The sequence below is a fragment of the Prionailurus viverrinus genome, chromosome B3 (assembly GCF_022837055.1).
Source record: "Prionailurus viverrinus isolate Anna chromosome B3, UM_Priviv_1.0, whole genome shotgun sequence".
Lineage (NCBI taxonomy): Eukaryota > Metazoa > Chordata > Mammalia > Carnivora > Felidae > Prionailurus > Prionailurus viverrinus.
In genome coordinates this window covers 35,358,691-35,372,659 of record NC_062566.1, presented here as the reverse complement: position 1 = coordinate 35,372,659, position 13,969 = coordinate 35,358,691, and the positions used below count along the sequence as shown (strand labels likewise).

General features: G+C 41.4%; 1 protein-coding gene and 1 long non-coding RNA gene across 4 annotated transcripts in view; one reads left to right on the top strand and one right to left on the bottom strand.

Moving 5' to 3' along the window:
- Positions 1-2,848, bottom strand: part of CLPX (caseinolytic mitochondrial matrix peptidase chaperone subunit X) — a 41,171-nt gene extending 38,323 nt beyond the window's left edge. The window contains exon 1 of one of the 2 annotated variants that reach the window (XM_047863544.1): positions 2,632-2,848. In XM_047863544.1, the coding sequence (XP_047719500.1) occupies positions 2,632-2,833 (202 nt within the window). In that variant the 5' untranslated portion in view covers positions 2,834-2,848. Of the gene's footprint in view, positions 1-2,325; positions 2,598-2,631 lie in introns of those variants that run through there. The other variant, XM_047863545.1, reaches the window with a different exon arrangement.
- LOC125168427 (uncharacterized) overlaps positions 1,620-13,969 on the top strand; it is a 27,947-nt gene continuing 15,597 nt past the window's right edge. The window contains exon 1 of one of the 2 annotated variants that reach the window (XR_007153132.1): positions 1,620-1,965. This is a non-coding gene — a long non-coding RNA (uncharacterized LOC125168427). Of the gene's footprint in view, positions 1,966-2,947; positions 3,108-13,969 lie in introns of those variants that run through there. The other variant, XR_007153133.1, reaches the window with a different exon arrangement.

Below are 13,969 nucleotides of genomic sequence, written 5' to 3'. Positions count from 1 at the left end.
GTTCAAGCCCCGCATCAGGCTCTCCGCTGTCAGAGCAGAGCCCACTTAGGATCCTGTTTCTCTCCCTCTCTGCCCCTCCCCTGCGCATGCTCATGCTCCCTCTCTCTCAAAATAAATAAACATTAAAAAAAAGATTCTGTATTTAAAAAAAAAAAAAATAAAAATTTTATTATTTTTTTAAATGTTTATTTTTGAGAGAGACTGCACATGAGCAAGCGGGGAAGGGGCAGAGAGAGAGGTAAAAAGAGAATCCCAAGCAGGTTCCAAGCTGTCAGGGCTTCAGCACAGAGTCCAACTCAGGGCTCCATCTCAAGATCATGACCTAAGCCAAAATCAAGAGTTGTACGCTTAAAGGACTGAGCCACCCAGGGGCCATCCATTTAAAAATGTTAAAGTCTAACATGACAAACAGAGATAGAGAATAGCATTATATTTCAAGAGAGCTCTGAAATCTTTTTATTCTTACTTCATTGTATAATTCCTTGTTGAGACTATTTTGATTAAATTTTTTGTTTATGGATATTTTTGAAATTATTAACTTTATGTTTATAAGAATAATAAACTAACTGAAGTTCAATTCTGATTTTTCTCTTTTGCCCCTTTTCCTCTTTTCAAGAATCCTAAATAAAAATAACCTTTCCGGAGTTTTTTAAGTCCTTAAAAAAAATCTCTATATTGAAGACTAGTGTATAATCTTAAGAGTTTCTACTACGGAAAAGAAACATTTTGTGTAATGAAGCCTTAAGAAAGTCTTAAATTGATGTGAAAACCAAGCTGTTTCACTGTCATGTAAAAATATTAACTTCTATAATGATATGAGGTTATGTCCCGTATTTTAAGCTTAATTTACTCCTTTACAGTAAAAATGGTTTGATCACTTCTGAAAACTTATGGCAAACTTATAGTAACAAATAATAATACCTAAATAAGCCATTAATTTGTGTTGCTTCACCTAATGATTCATTAAAATTTTAAATCACCACACACCGCCTATGATTCATAGTTTTACCGGAAAATTGATTGAAACAGATGAAGAACTGTGTCAAAGAAGCCTTCTCTGCCCAAAGAGAACACACACCTTTTACCCAACTCCTAGAAATGATATTATTCTTTGTGTGCTCCAGTAGATTTACACTTGCAGTTGAGGACTTACTCACTCTATCTCCAGCACCAAAACAGGGCCCAGCACACATTAGGCCCTCAAAAAAAGACGTCAAATAAGTGAATTTCAATGTCACTTTCACATGTTTCCAACTCAAATTCCTGGAGTTCAGGTTTAACAATGTCTTGAGACTAAATTCACTCCTTTACATTTAAGTATCACTTTATAAATGCTTCTGCCCACATTACTTCATTTCATCCCTCTTTGTGAAATAAACTGTAGAAAGAGATACCTTAAGTATACGGTAGGAGCTTTTATAATTAACCTAAAATACAGGAAAAGGGGGGCTTTTTTTATTTATTTAGTTGACAAGTCAAAATAAAATAACAGAATCCAGCCTGTAGTCTGACACTCATAAATTTGGGGGAAGAGGAAAATGGTTTCTGTTCCGGAATCCCTTGACTGGTATGACACTCTTTCACAGCTCCTGATAAACAAAGTAAAGGTAAACAAGCGCCATCCTTAAAACGATCTCAGTCAAGTTGGGAAAACCGGCAAACGACCAACCGAGACATTGAAGTACTTCAAAAACAACTTCTACGAGAATTTCTCCACCCCGGCCGCTTCCCTGCGGGCCGCGAGGTTTTCCCGGCTCCGGGAGGGCCATGAGCCCCGCTTATGCCCCGGTGGAAGCGGCCGCACAATGACAGTGACCCGTGGGTCTCTCGCGGCCTGCGTCTGGGACAGCTGGCTCGGCGCCCTGAAGGGGGGCTTCAACAGTAGCAGCCCCTCCCCCGGGCCCTTCCGGGAGCCCCCGACAGGCCGGAAAGGAACCCGACCCGGCTCCGGAGGAAAAGCCGAAGGTAGGGAAGGCGGCAGTGCCCGGCGGACCTGAGTAGGGTGTGGGGCACTTTTTAACGAAAGGAGCATTTTGTGCCTCTTCCAGGCTTTCTGCTAAGTGGCCACATTCCGGCTCCAAAGTCAAGAGGCCTGAACGCGCGCGGGCGGGCGAGCAGAAGGGGTCTACTTCAAATTTGAGAAACAGATGCTCCAGAGGTTGGCAGAACACCATCCTAAAGTGGGGGAGGGGGGGGTGCCAGGAGAAACGCCGCGCATCCCATCACACCCTCAAGGCAGGGTAGACCTCTTGCCCTCCCCGGGATCCCCACCCCCGGCCGGTACACTCCTGGGCCATTGGCTCACGTGAGGGACTACTTCGTTACCTCTCTGCGCGGAGGCGAGCGAGGAGGTGATGAGCCGCGCGGCGGCGGCGCCGCAACTACAAGCGCCGCAGCCGGACATCTCCGCTGGGCCTAGGCTGGGGCTTTAGCCCCCTGCTGCCCTCCGGTCTCAGCGGCCCGGCTCCTATTCGCAGGGCGCGCTGACTTGGCTCCGGACCCTCCCGCCGGCCCCCAGACTCAGTGCAGAGTTCACCGCCTGGGAGCCAGGCCTTCGCGCTCTCGGTGCCCGACTGCCGTCTACTCTGTAGACACTTAACCCCCCTCCCTCCCTCCCCCTCCTTCTCTTACCCTCACCCCCTCCGCCTACCGAGCCCGGGGAGCGTGCGCGCGCCTGCGTCCTAGGCCTAGGGAGGGGGTGTGGGCGCGCTCTGCGTATACGTGGGTGATACGCCGAAGAGCGGAGAGGGGAGGGGGGCGGTAACCTGGGCGCCAATGAGCACGCTACGGCGTACGGCTGGCCCCCCACTGGGATAACTACAATTCCCGGCATGCAATGCTTCCGGAAGCCCCTTCTCCTATCATCGAAAAGTGCTACAGATGCGGGGAGATGCGTGCCGGGAGTTGTAGTCCCAACTCCTGGCAACTTTCGGTTTGTGGCGGGGAAGGTCATAATGAGACCTGTTGGTGGCTTATTTGGCCGCCGGACTCTTTAAAATCCTATGGCTGCTGCTGGACGCTTCAAATTGAATAAGTTTCTTCCACCGGCGATTCCACATCTTCTCTACCTTATCTTCTTAGTTTTCCTCACTTACAACGTGGAAGAGGTATTTTTACTTAGTTCCCCGAACAAGAGCTGTTGGCAGACAGCTCTCTTTCCTTGTTCTCTCAAACCAAGTGGTAACTCTTCCAGCTGTTATTAGTCCCTGGATGCTTAGTGATCCTTTGTCGGTTCCCTTAAGGACTTAAGCTGATCACACCCTAGTAAATAGTTTTCTGTTAACCTTTGAGCGTCTGCAGGGCTGATTCCTCTCCGGACAGCTGAAGCAGGTGTACAAGGTGGAGGATGGTGACAAATGAATCTCACTGTACATTTTGGTTGGCACCAGACTATTTACTTTGTAAGATTTTGTGAATATTTGCTAAGATTTTTGGCAACTCCAAAGCTCAGGAAAATTGCCATGTGCGCTTGGATGCCTTTAGTTCTGAGCTTAGGTGAAGGGAGGGGGGTGGGGGGCAGGGAGAAAAGGGACAAGTCCAGTCACACAAGTTATCTAGCCCTCATTATTCTTGGATCAGAGAAATGTAGCATCTGGTTCCCTGGGTCTGGCCATGAGGAGGGGCGTTGGCCTTGGCCCAGGCCACACGTGTTCTGTGTTTTTCTCTCGCAGGGAGTTGACTCCTGTTATCTTTTCAACTTAAAGTGGTAGAGACCAGAAGGTAGCGCAGGTATTCCTTAGCTGCCTCTATTAATAGAATTTCGAGAGAGGAGAGACTGTAAAGTTTCCTCAATCCACTATTTTCAAACTGTGCTCCTAAAATCCCTCAGAAGCCATAGCTCTGTGGTGAGGGTGAGGAGACTTTTAAAAGGGTGGACCTCTTTTGTCTCCTTCTCCATGCCACCCCTACATCAATCAGAGCGGCTCTGTTTTTATCTATTTCATTTATTGGGGTTTTGTCCCAAGACAGAATTATTCTGCTAAAAAAAAATTTTTTTTTTAACATTTATTCATTTTTGAGAGACAGAGTGTGAACAGGGGAGGAGCAGAGAGAGAATACACACAGAACCCGAAGCGGGCTATCAGCAAAGCCCGTCGCGGGGCTTAAACCCACGAACTGTGAGATCCTGACCTGAGCGAAGTCAGACGCTTAACCGGCTGAGCCACAAATGCGCCCCCAGAATTGTTCAGCTTTAAAACCGTGTTCAGGAAACCAATTTGACAATAAATTTCATATTAAATAAATAAATAAATAAATAAATAAATAAATAAATAAATAAGCAGTGTTCAAAAACCATTGATTCTAGTACAAAGCTCTTTTAGCAAGGAGCTAACTAGGTCACATTGACCCTAACACCCAATTTAAATTCCTTTCATCCCACCCCACTTCTATTTCAATTATATGCAATTTCCTTCTTATACAAATAAAGAAGTTGTTCCTAAAACCCATAGGTTGGGTGCCCAGGTGGCTCAGTTGGTTAAGCATCCAATTTCAGCTTAGGTCTTGATCTCATGGTTTCTGAGTTCGACCCCTGCATCAGGCTCCACACTGACAGTGCAGAGCCTGCTTGGGATTCTCTTTTTCTCTCTGTCTGCTCCTCACTCACTTGCACATGCTCTTTCTCCAAATAAATAAATAAGCTTTTAATAAAAAAAAAACCTATAGATTGCAAGGGGCACCTAGGTGGCTCAGTTAGTTGAGCATCCTACTCTTGATTTTGGCTCAGGTCATGATCCCAGGGTTGTGGGATCAAGCCCTTCTTCAGGCTCTGTGCTGAACATGGAACCTGCTCAAGATTCTCTCCCTCTGCCCCTCTCACCTACTCTTGCTCTCTCTCTCTCAAATTAAAAAAATATGTAAAAATAAATAAATAAATAAGTAAATAAATGGGGGAAAAAAGGAAAAAAAAGTTAAAGCCTATAGATTGCAAGCTGAATAAAAGCATAGCTCAGGTTCACCTGAGGCTTTCCTTTCTCTGACTCTTGAGAAATTTGAATTCAACAAATATTTATTGAACACCAATTATATGCCAGGCACTGAGGAAATAGCATTGAATCAAAAAAATGTTTCTCTCATGAAGCATCCATTCTAGTGGGGGAAAGCTAAGATAGACAGTAAGCATGTAAAACAAAAACATATGCTACTGGTATGACAGGAATATCCTTACATTGTTGTGTCATATATCCTTATATTATTACCAGAATGATGAAGCATTTATTTATGGATTGATGTTTTGTGTTTAGCCTGTATTCCCAACTGGACTTGGAGCTCTTTGAAGGCAGGTATTTCATTATATACTTGGGCTAAATACACAGTAGAAAATCAGTAAGTACTTGACTAAATACTCCTCTTCCAACAGTGCTTTTGCTTGGCAGAAACCTGGGGTGGTGTTTTTAGAAAATCCTACATATAATCAGAGCAAATTATAGTTGACAAAGAGGTGTTAATGGGTACAAACGCAAATTTATACAATGGTTAATCCAACTGATGAGTGTCCCAGAAGGAATTCCTAGGAGATGCCTGATTAGCAGCACATAGACTTTGCCCTAGAAAGTGCAAAACAAAGAGAGCTGTACCCAACTCAGTTTAACTTTTTCTCAGCAATGTGAACAAGGGTCATATGGCTTTGGCACCAGACTGGTGATATTTTCATCACACGGACAACATGAATTTGGTAGTTTTGGTGCATCATCCCAATTTGGTGCTCGGTGGGACAGAACATACCTGGATTATTAGGAACAGCTCCCAACAAGCATGGATTGGGACACTAACTTTGTGCTAGGCTCTTTAATGGTGTAAGTCTTACAGCAGTGTTTAGATTGAGGAACTTGTACCATGGGGATACACCAAAACTTCCCATTTGGTATTGGAGCACAGAAGGTTGTCAAGTTTAAATAAAATAACATCTATTTGGGAAAGGGTTCAAATGTAAAGGACCATTCTTTAGGAACTACTTTGCTGTTTGATAAAGGAGCGTATTCCATTTTATAAGTGTACATTCCCTGACCTGAAATTCACACGTTGGGACAGTGTTCTTGCTCCAAGGTGTGGCCAGGTAGCTAAAAGATGGAGCGGACATAGCTGTCTGGGCAAAGAGCAATGAGGCTCCAGAGGCACATTAAGACCTCCTCTCTCACTTGGCACTATGTGGACAACCCCTGCTCAGGTTACTCTCAGGTCATTCCTCCACATTCTGGATTCGGAAGCACAGAGTGAGACTTTCCCTGTGATAAAATGGATCCTCAACTAGGAATGTGATATCATTGCATAGTCACATCTTACCAGCTTTTTGGAACAAAATACTTCCATATCACATCTACTTTCAACTCTTTTCTGACAGGTTAATGATACTTAAAAAAGAAAGTGCAATTTTCCAGCTCAAATAGTTTCATTCAAGTAGCTGACTCCTTATCCCGAGTTATTTACCTTTTATAACCTACATAGCTGAAAGCACATAACTTTTTATGTCTGCATTTTATATAAAATTCTTTTTTTCTCTTTTATATTTGATCCTACCTGCCAGGACTTCGAACATTATGAGTTGCTAAGTGAAAAACATTTTTATAGGTTAGAGTCAGCGAGTCATCCAGTTTAGCACTGGATTTTTCAGATGAGGAAACAGGCCTATAAAAAGTCAGGGACTCATCCGACGTCACATAATGAGTCTAAACAGAGAGAGAAATAGAGTCCAAGTCTCCTGATTTCATTTTATTTTTAAGTTTATTTATTTTCAGAGAAAGGGAGAGAAAGCAAGCATAAGTGGGGGGAGGGACTGAGAGAGGCAGGGAGAGAGAAACTCCCAAGCAGGCTCTGTGGAACCCAAGCCTGACGCATGGTCTGATCCTATGAACCGTGACCTGAGCAGAAATCCAGAGTTGCCTAACCCACCAAGCCACCCAGGTGCCCCAAGTCTTCTGATTTTAAAACTGTGTTCCTCAGTCATCGCTTCTTAAACCAAAGACTCTTTTTGATAAACATCAAAATCTCACCTTCTCCACCAGAGATTCTGGTACAGCCTCTGAGAGAGCTGTGATTCTTTTGGGAATCACTGTATCTTCCGAATAAAGACATTTCTTTTTGATTTTTTTATTGTTTATTTTATTTTTATTTTTTAAATGTACATCCAAATTTGTTAGCATATAGTGCAACAATGATTTCAGGAGTAGATTCCTTAATGCCCCTTACTCATTTAGCCCATCTCCCCTCCCACAACCCTTCCAGTAACCCTCTGTTTGTTCTTCATATTAAAGAGTCTCTTATGTTTTGTTCCCCTCCCTGTTTTTATATTACTTTTGCTTCCCTTACCTTGTGTTCATCTGTTCTGTGTCTTAAAGTCGTCATATGAGTGAAGCCCTATGATATCTGTCTTTCTCTGACTAATTTCGCTTAGCGTAATACTCTAATTCCATCCACGTAGTTGCAAATGGCAAGATTTCATTCTTTTTGATTGCCAAGTAATACTCCATTGTATATATATACCACATCTTCTTTATCCATTCATCCATCAATGGACATTTGGGCTCTTTCCATACTTTGGCTAATGTTTATTTTAGAGAGATAGAGAGCACGAGCAGGGGAGGGGCAGAGAGAAAGGGAGACATAGAATCCAAGCAGACTCCAGGCTGTTAGCACAGAGCCTGATGCGGGATTTGAACTCATGAACTGTGAGATCATGATGTGAGTTGAAGTCGGATGCTTAACCGACTGAGCCACCAAGGTGCCCCTGAATAAAGACATTTCTTTTACGTGGCTGGATACTGATCCTTCAGATTAGCAGACATTGATACTACCAGGCCGGTAACAAGAACTCAACAATTATATTTTAAAAAATAAGGACAAAAAATAAAGTGGGGTTTATGCTTGTAGGTAGTTTGGGACTCAAAATAATACTAACAACATTGTGTAGAACTCTACAAAGTTACTTCCCACCTACTTTCTCATCTGATTTTCATAGCAACACAGTAAGGTATTGTTATTATCTGCGTTCTGGTCTTGGCAGCTGATAAAATTAAGACATAGAGGGTTTAAAAACACTTGTCCAAGGTCACAGCAGAACCAGGACTCTCACCCTAATCTCCACGAGTGTTTCTGTTACTTGCCTGTATCCTCTTACAAAATCTGATAAGATTTAAGGGGTCAGCAGAGTCTCCCCTCCCTACCCAGAGATATCTCACATCAGGGACTAAAAAGCTGCCATTCCATGAAGGCAGTGATCCCCCATCCTTCCTTCTCTTAAGAACGACCTGGGTATTTGTTAAAATATATGTAGGCTCCTCCCCTAAAGGTTTTGATAAAATAGTCTGTAGTGGGGCTCAGGAATCTATCTTTTTTAAAGATTTTTTTAAGTTTATTTATTTATTTTGAGAGAAAATGAGTGGAGGAGGAGCAGAGAGAGAGAGTCACTGAGGATCCAAAGTGAGCTCCGTGCTGACAGCAGAAAGCCCAATGCGGGGCTTGAACTAATAAATTGTGAGATCATGACCTAAGCTGAAGTTGGACGCTTAACTGACTGAGCCACCCAGGCACCCCTCAGAAATCCATTTTTATTGCTAGAATCATGAGATGCTAAGGTTTATTTGCAGAAATGAATAAAGTGCACTTGCACTGTGGTGGTAGAAACCTGTGCCTTTATTTCTTATTGTCTCTTTTTTAGGTTCTCTCCAGTTGCCACCATTTTTCCCCTCAGGGAGCAGCTGCCCAGCCTTGATATTGTAGGGAGACCAAGGGGTCTGTAGGAGGGTGCTCACCATTCTCCTGGGCCTGCCCTTGGGGGCTGGCCGGTAATGACTTCAGATAGCACAAGGCCCCTTTTGTCCTTGATTAGAGGACAGTCCTTTATCCTGATGTTCAGGAAGATGGTCAGCAGGTGGCACTAACTCACCAAAGTTTCCCTCTTTGAATCTGTAGGGTAGAAGGGGTGAGGGTGAGGGGAGTGTTCTTAAAGCTAATCTTTTGGAACTTTTGGTGTACCAAATCGTGAAGACAGTGCCCAGAAATCCTTGTTTAGTATTTTCTAAAGGGCAAAGATGTCAGAGGGAGAAGGACTGGTGATTCCAGCTGGGTTACTTACCAGCTGTGTGACTTCTGGCAAGTTACTGAGCTTTATAAGCCTGGTTTTTTTTTTGTTTTTGTTTTTGTTTTCAACTATAAATTGGATGCTCTTGACTTCCTGGGATAAATGTGAGGAATAAATGATTCTTTGACCTGTAGTACACAGTAGGTACTTAATAAATAATAAAGATCTTTTTTACTGTGCAATGCTGTAATTTAGGGCTTTCCTTTTATACCTGTAAAAAACCTTTTAGTTGTGTTTCTTAGCCAGTTTGTTGATGACCTCACCCTACTCCATTATACCTCAGTGTTTTAAGGAGCTTGCTTGATTTCAAATGAAAAACTGAAAGACAATTTAAATAAAGACTTGGGGGAAAAAAGGAAAAACTGAAAGAGAGAGGTGAAAGAGGAAGTAGACCCTTGGTTTATAAGTCCTTTTCAGTTTGCAATTAACATACATTAGGCATAATATTAGATAATAAAAGTGATATTTACTTCAGTAACAATTGTAATCATTTATTATTTTCAAGCAGTATTTATTTATACACAAGCAGCCACTAGGCTTTGTGTGTAAAGTAGTAAATTAGTAATTGGTAAATTAGTCAATACTAAGAAAATGAGGAAAAAAGGCTTTGAGTCACCAAAATAAATGTTGCAAAGCTGGCACATCAAAGTTCATGTGCTTTGCTCATACCCAGGCATTCAGGATTTCACTTTGAGTCTGTTTATTCTTTTTTTTTTAACATTTGTTTTTGTTTATTTATTTTTGAGAGAGAGAGAGAGAGAGAGAGAGACAGAGCATGAGCAGGGGAGGGGCAGAGAGAAGATGGAGACAGCATCCGAAACAGGTTCCAGGCTCTGAGATGTCAGCACAGAGCCCAACGGAGGGCTCAAACTCGCAGACCGAGAGATCATGACCTGAGCCGGAGTCGGACACTCAACCGACTGAGCCACCTAGGAGCCTGAGTCTGTTTTATTCATTTTAAATATTGACTTGGTCATATGTATCTCTATCCCACAAGTGAGTACATTACAAAGGGGAGAGGCACTTGAAGCAAGTGAATTAATCACAACCAAAGAGTTTTCTAAGAGTCTGACAAAAAAGAAGGAAACAGAAAAATGGAAGCAAGAACTTAACAAGAAGAGTATATAGTCTGAATTTATCTGGTATTGGTCAAATTTCTTATATATCATATCAGCCCTGGATGCCATTTTATTGTACTACCATAATAATTGGCATTCATAATTACATTCCTGATACATCAAGAAAGATTCAATTGTGTTATTTCTGTTTTTAAAAAGATAGAATATATGCTTTCTTACAAAGATCTCTGCTCAAGGGGTGCCTGGGTGGCTCAGTCGGTTAAGGGTCTGGCTTCAGCTCAGGTCATGATCTCATGGTTCGTGGGTTTGAGACCTGCCTCGGGTTCTGTGCTGACAGCTCAGAGTCTGGAGCCTGCTTCAGATTCTGTGTCTCCCTCTCTCTGCCCTCCCCTGCTTGTACTCTCTCTCTCTCTCTCTCTCTCTCTCAAAAGTAAATAAACATTAAAATTTTTTTTTGAAGATTTCTACTCAAAATAGATCAAAATGTTAAAATTTGGAGCTTAAAGAGAGGTAATAAAATTGAATTTTCTGGAAAACTACTTCTGTAGAACAAATGAATCTCCTCCAATACCACAAAAATGAAGCATCACCTTGTTAAATCTGAACACATTTCAGTCTTTTTCATTTCCAGCTGTGGGTGCATAGTAATAACAGCAAACATTTATATAGTGGTTACTATATATGCCAGTAACTAATATATACTATGTTCATGTATATGTTCAACTAATCCTCATAATAGCTACATAAGGTATGTATTATTTCCTCAAGTTTATAGTTGAGGAAGCTAAAACATACAGAGGTTAAATAAATTTCCAATATTGCATTGCTAATAAAAGAAGCAGTATTTGGACACAGATGGCCTGCTTCTAGCGCCATGCATTTAACCACTGCCCTATGCTCTGCAGGACTCACTATTAGATTGTCTTAGATGAAACACATTTTTTATTGCATTGGTGGGCTTACAAAAAGAAAATTCTCTAAGAACATATATGCCAACTCTTATGTTACTGCATAGAATGAAAATTTATCATATGAGTATTTTAAAGAATCAATAAGTTCAGGAGGGGCGCCTGGGTGACTCTTTCAGTTAAGTGTCCTACTTCAGCTCGGGTCATGATCTTGCAGTTGGTGGGTTTGAGCCCCGCATCAGGCTCTGTGCTGACGGTTCGGAGCCTGGAGCCTGCTTCAGATTCTGTGTCTCCCTCTCTCTCTCTGCCCCTCCCCAGCTTGTGCTCTGTCTCAAAAAGTAAAAAAAACATTAAAAAATAAAATAAAATAATATGGGTCAATTAAATTAGTATTTGTATAGTGGCAAAACTATCTTCAAGCATTAGGACAAAATGACATTTCAGATAATAAAAACTTGGTAGAACAAAGTTGGACTCATACTTCCTGGATTCAATACTTACCACAAAGCTGCAGTAACCAAGACAGATTTGTACTGTCATAAGAGTAGATATACACAGCAATAGAATAGAATTAAGGGTCTAGAAATAAACTCTCACATTTACAGTTAATTTATTTTCAACAAGAGTGCCAAACCCATTCAGTGGGAAAGAAGAGTCTTTTCACCAAATGGTGCTGGGTCAACTGGATATCTATATACAAATGAAGTCAGATCTATATATCATCTCTCTCTAGATCTATATCTAAATATCTATTCATAAATTAACTCAAAATGATTCAAAGACCTAAATGCAAATACTAAAACTATAAAACTTTTAGAAGAAAATATAGATGTAACTTCATGACCTTGGATTAGGCCACAATTTCTTAGATATGACACCAAAAGCATAAGCAACCAAAAATAAGTAAATAAGACTTCAACAAAATTAAAAACTTCTGTGTTTCAAAGGACCCTGTTAAGAAACGGAACAAGCCACAGAATGGGAAAAAATATGTGCAAATCAAGTATTGATAAGGGTCTAGTATTTAGTACTCAACAATAAAAAGATAACCTAATTTTAAAAATAGGTGCTATAGACTGAATGTGTGCCCCCAAAATTTGTATGTTGAAACCTAATCCCCAATATGATGACAGTAAGAGATAGGGTCTTTGGGAGGTGATTAGGACATGAGGGTAGGGACCTCATTAATGGAATTAGGACCCTTATATAAATTTGTCCCTAGCACCACACATTTGTGAATCAGGAAGCAGACTTTGACCAGATACCAAATCTGTTGGCACCTTAATTTTGAACTTCACAGCTGCCAGAACAATAAGAAATACATCTCTGTTACTTATAAGCCACCCAGTCTTTGGTATTTTTGTTATAGCAACCCAAACAGATTAAGAAAATAGGCAAAGGATTTGAACAGACATTTCTTCAAAGATATAGAAATGACCAGTAAGTATATGAAAAGATTCTCAACATCACTAGCCATTAGAGAAATAACAAACCAAAATCATAATGAGATATTTCATACTCACTAGATGGCTATCACTTAAAAAAGTAGAAAAAGGGGCACCTGGGTGGCTCAGTTGGTTGAGCATCCAACTTGCCTCAGGTCATGATCTTGCAGTTCGTGGGTTTGAGCCCTACATTGGGCTCTGTGCTGTCAGCTTGGAGTCTGGAGCCTGCTTCAGATTCTGTGTCTCCTTCTCTCTCTCCCCCTCCCCCACTCACACTCTATCTCTCTCAGAAATAAATAAGAATTAAAAAATTAAAACAATTAAAAGAACAGAAAGTACCAAACGCTAGCAGGGGTGTGGAGAAATGAGAATACCCTTGCTGGTCAGACTATAAAATGAGGCAGCTGCCATGGAAAATAATTTGACAAAAGTTAAACATAGAGTTACTACATGACCTAACAATTCCCCTCCGGGGTATATACCTGTGAGAACTGAAAAGATATTTTCACACAAAAATTTGTATATGAATGTTCATGCCAACATTATTTAAAATAGGCAAAAAGTAGGGGCGCCTGGGTGGCGCAGTCGGTTAAGCGTCCGACTTCAGCCAGGTCACGATCTCGCGGTCCGTGAGTTCGAGCCCCGCGTCAGGCTCTGGGCTGATGGCTCAGAGCCTGGAGCCTGTTTCCGATTCTGTGTCTCCCTCTCTCTCTGCCCCTTCCCCGTTCATGCTCTGTCTCTCTCTGTCCCAAAAATAAATAAACGTTGAAAAAAAAATTAAAAAAAAAAAAAATAGGCAAAAAGTAGACACACTCATCAACTGATAGATAAATGTGGTATGTCCATACAATGGAATACTTTTCCACCATAAAAAGTAACAAAATATCAATACATGCTGGGACATGGATGACACTGGAAAACATTATGCTAAGTGAAAGAAGCCAGACATAAAAGACCACATACTGTATGGTTGCATTTATATGAAATGTCCAGAATAGGCTAATTCACAAAGACAATGTGGTTTGCCAGGTGCTCAGTGGAGGAGGGATAGGGAGTGATTGCTAATACGTATGGGGTTTCTTTCTGGGATAAAAATGTTCTGGAATTAGAAAGTGATGGTGGTTTTACAACTTTGTAAATACAGTAGGGGCACCTGGGTGACTCTGTTGAGTGTCCAACTCTTGGTTTTGGCTCAGGTAATGTGTGACTGAGCCTCACGCTGGGCTCTAGACTGATAGCACGGAACTTGCTTGGGATTCTCTCTTCCTCTCTCTGTGCCTCTCCCCCACTCATGCGTGCTCTCTCTCTCTCAAACATTAAAACAAAACAACTTTGTGAATACACTAAAATCCATTGAACTGTGAATTTATTGTATGTGGATTCTATTTTAATTTTAAAAACCTTATTGTTCTACCAACAATAGGCCTTCCCTAAAATTATTTCTAAAAGGTATTCTTCAGG